Source organism: Zonotrichia albicollis, chromosome 3 (genome assembly GCF_047830755.1).
Source record: "Zonotrichia albicollis isolate bZonAlb1 chromosome 3, bZonAlb1.hap1, whole genome shotgun sequence".
Classification (NCBI taxonomy): Eukaryota; Metazoa; Chordata; class Aves; order Passeriformes; family Passerellidae; genus Zonotrichia; species Zonotrichia albicollis.
The window spans coordinates 98,889,948-98,905,273 of record NC_133821.1 but is presented as its reverse complement, the minus strand read 5'-3'; the positions used below and the strand labels follow the sequence as shown (position 1 = coordinate 98,905,273).

The 15,326-nt window shown below is 41.9% G+C and overlaps 1 protein-coding gene across 3 annotated transcripts in view; it reads left to right on the top strand.

The window, feature by feature from the left end:
- ELOVL5 (ELOVL fatty acid elongase 5) overlaps nucleotides 1-15,326 on the top strand; it is a 39,201-nt gene that overhangs the window by 9,875 nt on the left and 14,000 nt on the right. For 2 of the 3 annotated variants that reach the window (XM_074538197.1, XM_074538196.1), the window contains exons 2-3: nucleotides 12,772-12,840; nucleotides 14,698-14,885. In XM_074538197.1, the coding sequence (XP_074394298.1) occupies nucleotides 12,783-12,840; nucleotides 14,698-14,885 (246 nt within the window). In that variant the 5' untranslated portion in view covers nucleotides 12,772-12,782. The remainder of the gene's footprint in view (nucleotides 1-12,771; nucleotides 12,841-14,697; nucleotides 14,886-15,326) is intronic. The other variant, XM_074538198.1, reaches the window with a different exon arrangement.

The window sequence follows — 15,326 nt, the reverse complement described above, 5'->3', positions numbered from 1 at the left end:
GATATGAACTTGAGCATTTAAAACTCCCTGGTCAAGAATAACAGGTCTGTTTAATTGAAGGGTCCTTTTGCTGCTGTTTAGTTTAGAGATGACACATCTGTGTGGAGGGTTTGTATTACACAGAGATAAGAACATTGTGGAAAAATTACCTGCAACTATAGGAATGGTGTTTTGGCACTTGAAAATTGCTTAATGAAAGAGGGTTTTGCACAAAAACATGTTTTCCTTTTAGCACACAGTAAAAATAGAGATGTGGTTGTGGTGAGATTCCAGAGGGGAAGACTTTGAGAGAGCTGCTGACATGAGTAAGCAATTTAATTGCCTGAAACATTATTCTGTATCCTACACAGTCTGTACAAAACATGTATGAAATAGGTACACTCAGAATAGAACTCAGAGTGTATTCAGGGTTTACTTGCTGAGCAACTTCTAATATGTTGACATTTTTATAATTAATGTGTAGAGTCTTAATATAGAGGCTAAAAAGCACGTCTTTTGCCCAGAGTTTTTAAAGAGTTGCTTTACAAGTGTTGGTGATGAAACACTACTTGATTCTGTCCTTTCACTCCTGGCAGAACATGAGCACTTACACACTGTAAGTTAGGTTTTCACTTTGCTGCAGTCAGCGTTGTTTCCTATGTGTAAATCACCAGTTGCACAGCAATGTGTTTTTGTCATCTAACAAATTTAATAATAAGCTTTGGGCATCAAGTGAAAAACACTTGGTATTATCAGAAAGTCAAACTTCCAACTGAAATTTAGTCTTGGGTTCCTGTGTTCAAGATGTGTCTCAAATCACTGGTAGGGTTGTTGTTTGTTGTCTCTTACAGCACAACATGTTTCTTACAGTATGACATATAAAGCTGCGAAATAAGGGAGATTCTTCCCCTCTGTCCTCAAGCCCCTCAGGCCAGGGTGTTTTCGTCATATCCACTGTTTGCTTAGCTTTTTATTTCAGTCTTTTTCTGTGTATTTATTTTCATTAGCACCATTTCTGATGGAATACTTTAGCTGTGATTGAATAAAACATTCAAGTTGGTTCTTCATGTGTTTGCTCTCTTGATGGTTACCTTGTTCCCCCTTCCCTTGCCTCACCTGCCTTGAGACCATCCTTAGCCCTGCAGTTATCAAGACAGAAACAGGCTAACACATCCTAAAATCTGTCTCTTTCATAGTTTGAACATATCAAGGTTGGGATTTTTTTTGGTGTTTGCTTTTTACAGTGCAATAATCTGTCAGTTCATGCTGCTACAATTATAATTAAGAAATCTTCTAAGCTAGCTCTGCCTGACATATCATGTATGACCTTTTGTTACTTTGTGCTTTCTTTTCTCTGCAAATTTTGTACTTTTCGCTAGAACCATTCCTCTGTGTAAAATGTTGGTTGCGCAATGCATTTTATTTTGGCCTCCTCTTAATAGCATTTTAGAGTTCTGCATCTTGCATTGTCTGTTTAATTTGTCTTTCTTTCTGCTGTGGTTCCTTGCTGGGTGCAGTGTGTTGGCTGTGCTCATCTTCAGCCATGTAAGATCTCTTCATCACCCACATGTTCTCACCATGCTGCTGCTTCTCCTGCAGTAAATCTGCAGTGGGATGGACCCAGCTGGGAGCTGATCTTCTTGCTTGGTTGGTTTCTTTGGGGCTACTTCAGTTTTTCAGGTTCCTTCCACCAAGGCATGGTAGAGAGTAGGGAAGGAATGAAAGCAGCCTTGCAGCTGTGTCACATCTGTTCTTGTGTGTTCCTTGTTCCTGCACACGCCCTGGGTATGGCAGTGTAGATGGTTATGTGGTTATGGTTGGTTATAGATGGACCAGGCTGAATGGAGAAGCCAGAGCAAGGATCAGGTGATGAGATGACTCTGAGCCTGAGGGCTGCTGATGGGCATGAGCTGGCATCACAAGGGGATGGATGGAGATGCTTGTCTTTAGGAGAGTGAGTTGCTGAAGATGGTGTTTAAGAGGCTTTGCACACACTGTGAGGCAGGGGAGGCATGTCTGGTGCCCCCTCTTCCAGGGGATTGCTGCAGAGAGTGGGATAGCTGCAGGGTTGGGAAGGAAACCTGTCACCTGCTGTTTGGCTGGATATTGCTTTGTCCCTGTATTTAAAGCAGATACATAACATCAAGTTACAGTGCTGACCCTGCTGTTGTTCCAGTGCTTGTGAAAGTAGGAAGCAAATTAAGCAAAACCTTCTGCATCTTGGTGCTGGAGCTGGGGGCTCAGTTTAGCTGTGTTCTTCCTTGGAACAGACTTTAATGGCAGCAGGGTTTCACTGCATCAAGAATTTGATACCTCTTATTGAAAGAAAAGAGTGGCTAAACTTTGAAGGAAAGGTACCTTTTCCTAGAATTCAGTGCCTGACTTCTGCAAGTAACTGAAGCCTTTATATTATGAGTTTGCAGAAAACATCTTGGAAGTTGCCAGATATGTGGAGTTTTTTTTCTCCAATGGTCTTATTTAAAGTTCATAGAAAGAGCAAGTGATAGGATCACACACAGCTGTACCATTACAGAATTTCCTTTTAATTGGTTGGCTGGTCTTTCTACCCTTAAAACAAATAATAAAATACAAGAAACCGCAGCACTTGCCTCCTGGACCAGGGTCTTTTGATGAGGTAACATTTCAGAAAGTGCTGCCAAAATCAAACAAAGAAAATGTGCAGGTACCAATGGTTTATTTTCTAACTACTCCGGGAGTCAGTTTTATGTGGCCCTTTGTTACAGCAATGATTTGGTACCCCAAAAATTCTCAGCAGAACGTGGTTTGACATGGGTCTGGTACAGGCAAGGATATTCAGCTCCTCAAGACTCACCAGGCTTTGCAGTCCTGACCTTCTATAACAGAAATGCCATCAGCTGGCTGCATGGCTTGGCAGCAATAGCAATTTACAGATGTGTGAAGTGTTGTACTAGAAGGGAAAGGTATGGGGGAATGATCTGACAAAGGCACCTGCAAGAAATCTCCTGACTCTTTGCTTTCTGTCCCTATGCTGGGACATGTCATCTTCACTTTCAGTACTCCTTCTGCAACCTGGGCAGGAACAAGGTCAAAAACTTGCTTTCTACAGTGTTGGCACCTTTTTCCTTTAGAAAGGCAGTTAGATCTTAAAGGTAGTTGATTTTCTGAATAATGAGCCTTTTTTTTTATTTACTGTTTTGAAAGCAAGGGATTTAACAGGGCATATAATGGTGAGGATTCTGTTCTGAGCAGTACAATACCATGGCACAACACTTGTACCTAAAGTAATTTTTTTCTTTTTTTACTTCTCAGAATGGTGGGTAAAGGAGGATTTTTTTTTTTTGGTTCCTTTTATTTAAAGTTAGCTGTCATTCACACGTGCCTGATCTCTGTTAGTACTGTTTACTTATGTATGATGATGCAGTCTGGCATGATGTTTAGCATCTTAAAACGAAGGCAGCAAGTATTGGTACAGCTGCAGCCACACAGGGTCTCACAGGTGTACAGCCAGAACATAGGAAAGTTTTAAGATTGACTTCTCATAGCATGGGTGACTGTATAAAGAAATGGGGTGTATTTATAGTGCCACTATGCATACTTTCTTATTTTAGGTAAAATTACAGAAATTAATTTGAGGAGTGAAACTACTTTAGTGTATTGCATGCAATTTTGTGTGCTGGGGCTCTCCAGAGAATTTCACTTCTCCCACAGCACTCCAGGTACGACCCCACAAGCATTGGAAATAGAGTAAGCACATAAATAAATACTTAACATAGTGTAGCTTGCCTAAGGGTGACTTGTTTGTGTGCTTTTTCAGTGTGATCTGGTTTCCAAAACACAAGTGGTCCTCTGAAAGGTGTCAGTTACCCACCTGAACACAGGGGTTGTAGTTTCACATCTTAGCAGGGCATCTTAATTCAGGTTTTATGTGCACTCTTATCCCTGTACAAGTCAGATTTGCATGGTATAGCATTACCTTTGTGACTGTCATGCTCAGCTTCCATGGTCTTCTAATTCCTCCACTTTTCATTGGATTGCTGTATCTAGTCAGCATGTGAACCTGAGATAACCTTTTTATAGCTAAGCTTTGTTTACAGAATAACTGCACACAGCCATTTTTTGCTTCGTACAGTGTTTCATATGTGCAGGAGAATTTTAAGTACTTTTATAAATTAGATGGCAAACTTTCATGTGTCAAGCTACTAAATGAGGTAACCAAGAGTTACATATCTCCATGCTTTGAGTTTTATTCTTGAGATGTCCCCTGGGTTCAGACCTCAATGCAGGATTTTGGGAGGAGCAAGTGGGCAGGTGGATGACAAATGTTCTTGGTGTTCAGATTTGGTGGTGCAGCTGCAGGTGTTGGAGGAAATGAGGGACATGTGCATGGAAAGTCCCACTTGTCACTCTTTTTTCCTACTTATTTTTAAATTTTATTATGCAATTATGAGGCATGGGCATTTAAAGAAAAGTTGAAGCTTACTGTCTTGAGTACACGGTGCTCTTGAATACAATGGTCCTGCAAGGCTGGGCTTCTCCATTTTTGGTCTTACTGACTGTAGTCTCATTGGTTCTGTTGTTAGAAAATGCATTGTTTTGACCAGGAAGGCTCATTAAAATAGGTTTTGGGGAATGTAACTTTTTCTCCTCTGTAATCACAGAGATTACAGGAATCCCATTATTAAAGGATAGAAAAAAATGTTCAGGCTTTCTTGCAGGTGGCTTTTGAATGAAAGATATGAAGCCAGAAATGAAAGGTAAAATCCTTATGGCAGGCTGGACTTAGCTTTTTTCCCTTCATCTTCTCAGCTCTCTTTAGCTTCCCAGGCCTCCTGAGGCTAATTTTCAGTTGTGAGCTGCAGTTATCACAGAATAAGCTGAGGTGAAACTGACCCAAGGATCATGAAGTCCAACTCCTGTCCCTGCACAGCACCATCCCCAGGAGTCACACCCAGTGCCCGAGAGCATTGTCCAGACACTTCTCAAACTCTGTCAGGCTGTGCTGTGACCACTGCCCTGGGGAGCTGTTCCAGTGCCCAACCACCCTCTGGGTGAAGAACCTTTTTCTAATACCCAACCTACACCTCCCCTGGCACAGCTTCAGGCCATTCCCTCAGCTCCTGTCACTGTCACCACAGAGCAGAGATCAGTGCCTGCCCCTCCTCCTCCCCTCACAAGGAGCTGTAACTGAGAGAGGTCTCCCCTCAGTCTCCTCCAGGCTGAACAGACCCAGTGACCTCAGCTGCTCCTCATACAGCTTCCCCTCAAGGCCCTTCACCATCTTGGTTGCCCTCCTTTGGAAGCTCTCAAATAGTTAAAATATCTTTTATATAGTGTGGCACTCAAAACTGCCCCCAGGGCTCAAGGTGAGGCCCCCCCAGAGCAGAGCAGGACAATCCCATCCCTTGCCTGGCTGGTGATGCTGTCCCTGATGTCCCCCAGGACAGGATTGGCCCTCCTGGCTGCCAGGGCACTGCTCACTCAGACTCAACTGGTCATCAGCCAGGACTCCCGAGTTCTCAATTACAATACAAGCACAGCTTTTGTAAAAAGATGGAGCTTCAGGTTCAAAAAGTAGCTGCTAATAAACGCTGCCCATAGTGCTTTGGGAGGGGAGCTTTGAGCTAAGCTATCTAGCAAATGCTGTGCTTTGGCTTTTCTTACAAAAAGTCAACCTTGCTGCTCTTGTGCCATGTACATATTCCCCCTATTTCATCTAACCTAGTTTGTTACAGACACTCTCTTCTGTTTCACTCTTCTGTTTTCGCTTTCTTTTTTTTTTTTTTTACATAAAAAGGAAGCAGTTCTTAAACCCTAGGCAGAAGTTCTCTGCAGTGTCATTGCTGTATATTACAATTACAGCAGTTGAAATAAACCTGCATGCTTTGCCTTTTCTTCCTCCACATTTTGTTTCTGTAGATGCTCCTTCAGTCCTGGCTGTGTTGCTGTCAGAGCATGGGCTGTAAGCTGGCAGCAGTGAGGAGGTTTCCAGGATCCCAGTGCTGGGGTATGGGCACAGTGTGCAGGGGCAGGATTTACCCCTTGGACACTTCATTGCAGGAAAAGGCACACTCTTGTGAAAACCATAGTGCTGAGTGATGCCAGATCTGCTGCTGCCCAGGGGGCTCTGCAGCACAAAATGTCCTTGTTTGTAGAAGGATGCTGGATACATCCTTCTGGCATGTAGAGGCACTCATGAACCATTTTTCTCTCATTCTTAATACTTCCATGAGTGTGTGTGCTTGTTTCTAACTTGCTCTCCCTGCTTGGCCATCACCCTTGGTGTTTTCCCTCTGTCTGAAGTCATCCCATGCCTCATCAAGAGCTGTTGAGTGCAAGGGGATGAATTTCATGTGTTCTAATCCTAGGACAGTCAAATCCTAATTTGAGCTATTTTAGATCTGCTGAAATTGTAAATAAAATTGTAAGAACCTATAATTTCTATTAACTTGCCTATCTGAGGATCATTAGATTCTGATTTCATCAGGTATCGTGTACTGAGTGCGATTAGTTATTCTGTTTTGCAGTATTCTTTATTGTATTTCTTTCTGTTCTGTAAAATACTTTCTTACCACATCTCTCTTTATGTAATGAGGTAACTATTACTGAAGGATTTGAGGGAATGGAATGACAGAAGAAGTAATGTCATGAAATCACACACATATATATATATATATATATATATATAATATATATATGTAATATATATATATGTAATTTCATGACATAATTTCTCCTATATATTACCCCCTATATACACCCCTTCCCAAAGTCTTTCTTTAAACTATGCATTTTCAAATGGTTTGAAATCCCACTGAGGTTAAACTGTTTGAAACTGACTTCTCTCATTTGTCACACATTTGTTACACTTCTCTGAATTGTATATATGAACAAATTAATGATTTCTAAACTTTCTTATGCTGGTGCTGCTGGTGAGTGTGAAAGCTCAGCGCTGGGTCCTGGAGGGTTTGCTGCTGATGCCAGGGGGCCAAAAATCTGAATCACATTGCTAAAGACAGAGATTCAAAATAAAACTTAAAAATATCTGTTTGTATTTTAACAAAACTTAAGTGTTGTTAACAAAATCTGCAGCACCCATGCTTCACCTGGTTTCTCATAAAATACCTCCAGTTTCAGATCAATATGGACTATAGCTTATTCTGAAGTCCTTTCTATTGCTAACATTAGGCATGGTTGGGCCCTACGAGGGTGTTCAGAAAGGGAAGAAAAGGGTAATCTGGAGCTGGCAGGAAGCTGAAAGGCAAAGGGAACACATTCAGGGGGTGGTTTGGGCTTGGGGAATTGAAAGGAGAAACTGGGCAGCTTTGGCAATGGACAGAAAACAGTGACAGCTTTGATTAGCAGTGTTGTCGTCCAGTTCTCAAGCAGCCGAACGTTTTCAATTCCAGTACATCTACAAAAGCAAACAGCAGTGTGATCACTGGGTTTTTGGAGGAGGGATAGTTTGTACTTTTGGAGGAACAAGAGGAGTCACCTCTGAAGTGGCAGGGGCTGGGAAACATTACTTTAAAGAGAAAACACAAATCAAGATTTCCAAAAGCAAAAGCAAGTGCCTAAATTTAGACTTCGCAGTCCTAATTTAAGAACAGAAAGTGGCTGTTTTCCAAAAAGGCTGAGCAGCCAGGCCTGACAGCACATTTCTCTCAGAAGCCAGAACAATTATTTAGATGCCTATTTTGGGGATTTTATTAGAACTCAAGTTCAGGCACTTAGCTGTGAAAACCGGGATCTGTTTCAGGGAGTTCTTGAGCAGCTGGGTGAGAGCTGGAGGATGCTTCTGAAAGGGAGCAGTGCTTTGAGCTTTCAGCTTAAATTTTTTTTTGTTTTTGTTTTTGCTGCTGTTTGATTTGCTTAAAAAGGGTGCCATGAGATAGAAAGCAAACCTTTATACTTTTATGCATCATCTTTACACCTGGAAAATTACTCCAAGAAGAAACTCAAGAAACACCATCAAAATGTGATGAAGAATTCTTAAATTACTTCATAGCATAAACCCTCTAGAATGCATTTTTGTGGAAAGCATGGGGGAGAATTTCCTCCGAAGGGCAGAAGCTGGTTGAAATCCTCCAGTATGTAGTAGCCATTTCCTCAGAGAGTAGTTTACATGCATTAGAAGAGCAGGCTGTCATTGCTGGTAGCCTGTATGAAACTTTTTCTATAAATACATTTTTGAAATGTATTCTACAAGAAAAGCATGTTTCTGTGTAGGCTTTAAACTGTATTTTTGATTGTTACACCAAGAAGCACCAGGGCTATCAATGCCTGGACTGAGCAGCAGGGCAGAGCTTCACATCTTCTGCCAAATATTTGTGTGGTTGCTGGAGCATGGTGGCTGTCTCAGCTCATAGTGCCAGAAATGAACCCAGGATAACAAAAGATCCAAAAAAACCCGTCTGTCAAAATCTAGAGGATTATTGAAAATGTAGTATTATAATGATGTTGCTTAATTTGTTGGGGCAAGGTGCAAGTTTACCCTTTGTTATGTTTGTGTTGCAGAATTAAAGTCCAGTAATTTTGTTTGTTTAAAGCATCAGATAGGGTTTTTTTCTGGATTAGATACTTGGACTTGAAGAAGTGAAATGTCTTCCAGGCTCTGATCCAATTTGCCCCGGTCAAGTGCCTTATTGCACTGGTAGAAATTGGTGGCAGAGAGGATGATTTATTTTTCCATTGTAGAAAGGCAGGTTAGGAAAAAATAACTGATGTATATAGAGGTACATGTTTTAAAAAGCATTGTGTGGCCCAATTGGGTGTTTTTTCCCTGACTGTAGGTACTGAATTGGGCTATGGATGTAATCGGTCATTTTCTACAAGGCCTTTGACACAGTGCCCCACAACATCCTTCTCTCTGAATTGGAGACATATGGATTTGATGGGTGGATTGTTCACTGGAAAAGGAATTGGTTGGATGACCACCTCCAGAGAGGAGTGGTCAGCGACTCTGATGGCCAGAGTGGTGTCCCTCAGGGGTCCATGGAGGGACCAGTACTGTTCAGTGTCCCCATCAGCGACATGGACAGTGGGATTGAGTGCACCCTCAGCAAGTTTGGCAGCACCAAGGTGAGGGGTGTGGTTGACATGCCTGAGGTGCCATCCAGAGGGACCTGGACAGGCTCAAGATGTGTCTTGGGAGCCACATGAGGTTCAGCAAGGCCAAGTGTGAGGTCCTGTTCCTGGGCTGGGAAAGTCCGCAGCCATCAGCATGGTTTGGGGGATGGAGGGATTGAGAGCAGCCCTGCTGAGAAGGTCTTGGGGGAATTGGTAGAGGAGAGCTGGCAACCTGTGCTTGCAGCCCAGAAAGCCAGCTGTGTGCTGGGCTGCATCCAAAGCAGCGTGGCCAGTAGGATGAGGGAGGAGATTGTGCCCTTCTGCTCTGGTGAGACCCTACCTGCAGTGCTGCATCCAGCTCTGGGGTCCTCAGTGCAGGTAAGACATGGACATGTTAAAGTAGATCAGAGGAGCTTACAGAGCTGGAGCATCTCTCCCTGTGGGAGACAAGCTGAGCAAGGTGAAGCTGCTCAGCCTGGAAAAGAGAAGGCTCCAGGGAGATCTTACTGTGGCCTTCCAGTACCTAAGGGGCCTACGGGGAAAATGGGTACAAACTTTTTAATAGGGACTATAGGGTTAGGACAAGGGACAATGGTTTTGAACTAGAAGGCAGATTTAGACTAGATGTAAGGAAGAAGTTTTTTCAGTGAGGACATTGAAGCACTGGAACAAGTTGGTCATAGAAGTGGTAGATGCCCCATGCACAAAACTTCTGAGATTGGATGGGGCTCTGAGCACCTTGAGTGGAAGATGGTGAGGTGGTTGGACTAGATAAGCTCCAGAGGTCTCTTCCAAACCAAACCATTCCATGATTCTGTGAATAGCGTGCCTTGTTGTGGGATGACTTGTAGGTAAAGGAGCTGCTGATGTTCTCATGTGTGCGGTCAGCTGCAGAATTTGCTTACCTTACTTTCAGTATTAGGAAATAGGCCAATCACAGTGTTTCCAATGGCCACTGGTTTAATTTTTCTGGGAGTCGATGTTTCTCTGAATTGGGAAACTATTCTAATTTAAAAAGAACCCTTGTAGTTGCTGCTGTTGAAGCAGTGTTTAATGTTGTGTGGCTGTTGGCAGGAGACTTGATGCATTTTCACATGACCCCCTCTTGAACAAAAGCAGATTGTTTCCTTCTGTTTTTCTGTTACACAAATGAGTTCCTTTTGAAACAATTTCTTTTTCTGCAAATTCTGGAAATCGACACCAGGAGTAGTTTTTCCTTTGCTGTGTCTTTTACAATCTGCTGTCAGATAATGCTGGCACAAAAAGCTGCTTTGGGGTACCAGCCCAAAAAAGCTGAGACCTCTGCAGGGAGCCTCCTCCTCTCGGGCAATGAGTTTTTCTTTCCGTTTTATGGAGGACTTCAATGTGGACTTTCATTTCTTGCTGTCTTTACTATAGCTAGGCAGAGTTTGTTTCTGGTTTCTAACTTGTTTGATTTACATATATGCATTTTTAGTGTACATAAATGTAGCAATGTATGTAGCAAGTCACTTCTGGCATGAGCTTTTTTGTATATTTTAGTATAACAAACCTTTGGGTTTGTACCAGTCTCGGCCATCTGAAGCCTTTGCTTGTGAGAAGCAAGGTTAAAGTCAGATGCAGATTATTGGCTGATGCAGTGCTGCCAATAATAACTAGGCCAATTAGTACTGGATCAAAAGAGCAACAAATTGTTTAAGTGGGGATCTCAAACAACAAAATGAATCATCCATCAGGGAGTGGGTTCGTGGCAATATTTAATAGCTGACAAATGAAAAATAATGATGGGATGATAAAAAAAGGTGCTTTCTCTAAATATCTTTTGTTCTCCTTGTAATTATATACTCATTTCTCACAGTCTTCCTGATGTTTGTGCTTCTGGTGACACAAGTTATGTTTCCTTATTCGTGGGACACCAGTGTGCCAGTGCTGTAGCCATTCACACAAGTGCTCATAGTACCATAGCTGGTGAGGTGACATAATCCCAAAAATGCACTTTATTCTGAAGTGTTTGCTTTCTTGGGCTGGGCTTGCTAAGTCAGAAAATAAAACCAGTACGAATTAGGGCTGCAAAACACTTCTAACACTTCTGGTTATTTCAATCAAGCCCTTTTGTTTGTGCCTGCTGATCGGATTCCGGTGATGTTCCTGTGCCTTTCTGTAGTCCCAAGCACTGTGACATGGAAGTGAAAGTCTCTTCAGCGTGTCCCTGCGAGCCCTGCAGGGCGCGGTGGGTGGAGGTGCAGCAGGAGCGCCCAGGAGCTCAGGGGGTGTTGGCCTCCTGCCCGGGGCCCTCAGGGGAGGGGAGAAGACCACGGAGTGGAAATGCATGACCTAAGCCCCTTGCATTGGCTTGGTCCCATGGGAAATCAAAGCCCCTGCAGGCCTTCCAGCACTGGCTCCCAGTCCCATTTGGGACTGGGGAGAAAGCATAATTTGGATCCTGCTGGGCTTTTCTTGTTGGACTTGGATGAAATTGAGGTTTCAGCTCCAGCTGACTAAAACCAGAGGATATATGATTCATTTAACTTGCATAAATCAGAAATCCCCTAGAGATGGGATTTGCACAGGTAGAAGGGAGATATTTATTTTGGTGGAACTAAAAAAAGAAAAGAATATACCAACTTTTTTTTCTTAACAAGTACATATAAGCTTGTGTAATTGTTTTGGTTGGTGCTGTGGTATACTGACAGCTTGTGTTGCTGATGTTATTTTCTCATAGCTGAAAATTGTTCTTAGTATTAGTATAGAAGCACCACAAAGTGAATACCATTCTATTAGAAGTGGATAAAATTTTATTGGTGAAAGTACAGTACAGTTCTGGATAGAAAAGAAGAAATTGGGAGAATTGGGGGTTTGGTTTTTTGGTTTGGTGTTTTGGTGGTTATTTTTTGTTTGTTTTTTCTTAATCAAGAAGAAAATTACTTCCTCTTGAGAACAGCTTTGTGCACAGTTGTCCCTGCTTGTGGCCAGTGTTGCTGCTTCTCTCCTGCTTTAGCCATAGTGAGGTTCCACACGCGGGTGCCTCCATGTCCAGAGCAGGTGCTGCCCACAAACAGTGGCTGTGTGAGGGCCTGACAGGTGACATTTGAACCACTCTACTGACGATGGATGAATTGTGCCTGGTAATGTCTTAGCAGCAAGCACTTTCTGGAACTGGAGATGCTCATGCCAGGAGATGCTGTATTTTCTCCCTGGACTCTGCAGCCCTCTCTCACTGGGTGACTGTTGATCTCTTGGTTTTACGGGCTGTTAATCAGAGCTGTAATCAGTCACCTATCTGCAGGTGATAGCAGAGCCACTGTTTACTTTTTCCTCCTTCTCTCCTCTTCCCTAGCTAGCCTTGCTAGTTATTTGAGACTCTTTGTTAAAATAGCTTCATAGTCTTTATCTGAAAATTTCAATGTTGCTGGCTTTCTCAAAGTCCAGTCTTCCTCCTCATTGAGGGATCTTTCAAAATACTGGTTTTTATTTACGTGTACAAAATACAGAACTAGAAAGAACTTCAGGTTAATCTGAGCTCATTTTTTTAAGCTTCTGTGATTAATTACTTCAGTGGGAAATGTAGCTCGTACACCAATGACTCTCTGGGACTAGAATAAGCTCCATGTACTTAATATATGCTGAGAAAGTCCATTGTGTTTGCTAGAATTTTTGCATGCTAGTATTTTTTTTGTTAACCCTAACAGAATGTGTTCAGATGCTGAACAGTAAATTATTTTCCTGAGCAGAAAAACTAACTTTCTCCTTTTCTTTCCATTTCAGTAGGTTGTATAATGGAACTTGTGGATAAAACAATCAATAGTTACTTTGATGTTTGGCTTGGACCCAGAGGTAAGGTTTCTCAAAAGCTAATAAAAAAATGCATAAATAAAAATAATATAATAACTGCATAAATTAAACTGATCTTATTAGACCATAAGAAACATTTTTCCTCTAACTTGACATTGACAGGTAACTGCTTTCTTTAGGATCTGCAAAGCATCAAAATGTGACAGTGTAGTAAATAAGAGTCTATTCAATGTTCCTGATCTTTTGACCTGAAGAGGTCATTCTTACTGTCAGTTAAGCTCCTGTTGTTTGTCTTAGTGGGTGACTTACCTTACTCAGATCTTTGCTGCTCTTTTTTTTCTTTTTAATTTAATAGCTTTTATTCTAAAAAAGCCGCTTTAATTTGCATTTAATGAAATAAAAAATACTCTTGCCTTCATAACTTGATCTTCTCTGGAATTTTTCACTAAAAATATCTATAGTTTTTGGGAAACACTGCTTCTTTGAAACCATTCTTTTTTGAAGAAGCAAAAGGTTTGGTAGGTTTTACCCAGGGAAAAAATCTGCAGGTGGAGAACTGTAGTCCTGGTCAGTGTGAGGAAGCCAGAGGCTGTGGAATGGGGACAAGCAGTGGCCTCATGCTGCAGGCTTGGGTAGGATGGTCCAGTTCCACCTGGTTCTGGCCAGGGGGATAAAATGGCTGCATCCTGCACAGAGTGTGCAGAGCAGTGCTGCTCAGTGGCGTGTGCTTTCTTCTTCTGACTGCTGCAGTAATGCCTTTTCTCTGTCCCACTCAAGATCCAGTGATGGTGCCCCTTCTTCACAGGAGATGGAACAAGCCTCTGATTCTTCTAAGTGTGTTTTCTGTTTCCTTTATTAGTATCTCAGTGCCCTTGTTGCCTCTCTCTTCATACTAGGCCTGTTTACATCAGAACATCCAGGCTAATTTAACATATTGTATGTGCTGGCATATGGTCTCTCTTTGCTGTCTGAGAAAAATCATGAACCATAAAGGTGGAAAATCCAAACAATTCCCTGCCTTGCCTACCTACTTTCCAACCTACAGCTTTAAGGCTTCCTTTCATACATTCAGGATCCATGGACTCCTTTAAAATTAAGTCAAGACTGTGAATGACAGCAATAGTTGAATTGTTCATTCATAGTTTGGTTAACTTGGTTTCAGTGCTTCAGGCTGACTTTAGTGAGAGGAGTGAGGTACTGTGCTGTTGCTGGGTGTGGACAACACAGATGTGGTTCAAAAGGATCGCACTCATGTTCCAAGTAGTTCCCTAAAATTCTCTGATTGAGGGTTGTTTATTTGCTTTCCCTGAGAAGCTGCTGCATTGCCAGCCAGACTGGTTACTCAGGCAGGACTGGCTGCTCTGTGTTCCATTGCTCATACAAGGACTCCAAAATTTAATTCTTTCTAATAGCACATACATAAGTCTAATTGTGTTAGGATTGACTGGAAAATAATTATCAGGATCATCCACCTATAACTGCAGAGGTGTCTGCTTCACTCCTAGGTTTGCTGACTAGGAAATAAGATGTGTACCATCAGGAAGGGTTGGTTTGAGAAAATAAGGGGGAGAGATTTGTTGAAACTTTTCTTTATAATTATCTGTGGTATTCAAGTGCGTGACAGTTCTGAATGGTAATGAGTATTTAAAAATAATAGTGGTAATAACTTAAGAATAGTTTTACCTTAGGAAAAGAATTATTTCTGCTTTCTTAAATGTGTAAATAAAATGTTGTTTGTAAATAGCAACGTGGCCATTAGTAAAAGGGCTTGCTGCACTTCCTTTGTCTTTCTTTGGTGTTCCAGCGCTGGAATAATTTTGGGTACAACTATTTTTAGTTGTATTGAATTCTCTCCTTACAAAATTTAAGTGTTTGTATGTTTTTGTTTGTTTGTTTCAGACCCCAGAGTAAAAGGATGGCTGCTTCTGGAGAACTATACACCTACCTTTATCTTCTCAGCCTTGTACTTAGTAATTGTATGGCTAGGACCAAAGTACATGCGGAATAAGCAGCCATTTTCATGCAGGGGTATTCTAGTGATCTACAACCTTGGACTCACACTGCTTTCTCTGTATATGTTTTATGAGGTAAGAGAGAGAGGCTCAGGCTTATTTTGCAGTATCTGTTTTAATTATGTTGGCTCATGTTGAAAGTAGAGCAGTGCCTCTGAATTCAGGAAGCATCTGCAGAAATGGTGCAACCATGTTCAATGTCACTTGTCTGGGGAGAAACCCTAATAGTAATGTTACCTCTAAGGATGTGTGAAACAAACCTTGCCTTAAATATCTCTGCTGACCTTGGGTAGCAATGCTTCAGATGCACTTTGCTCAGTCAGTGGAAGTGAAGTCTTGATCTTTCAGCATGAACTTGGCTACTCCTTCAGTAACGTCTCCTTGTTCCATGTGATTGTGCTGGTGGACAAAGTTTTGCTGGGAAAAAAATGTTGCTGAAACAATGCCATTGTGATTCATCTGTTTCTTTGAGCTCAAAAAGTCTAAACATACAAATAGATTTCAGACTGAATTGAC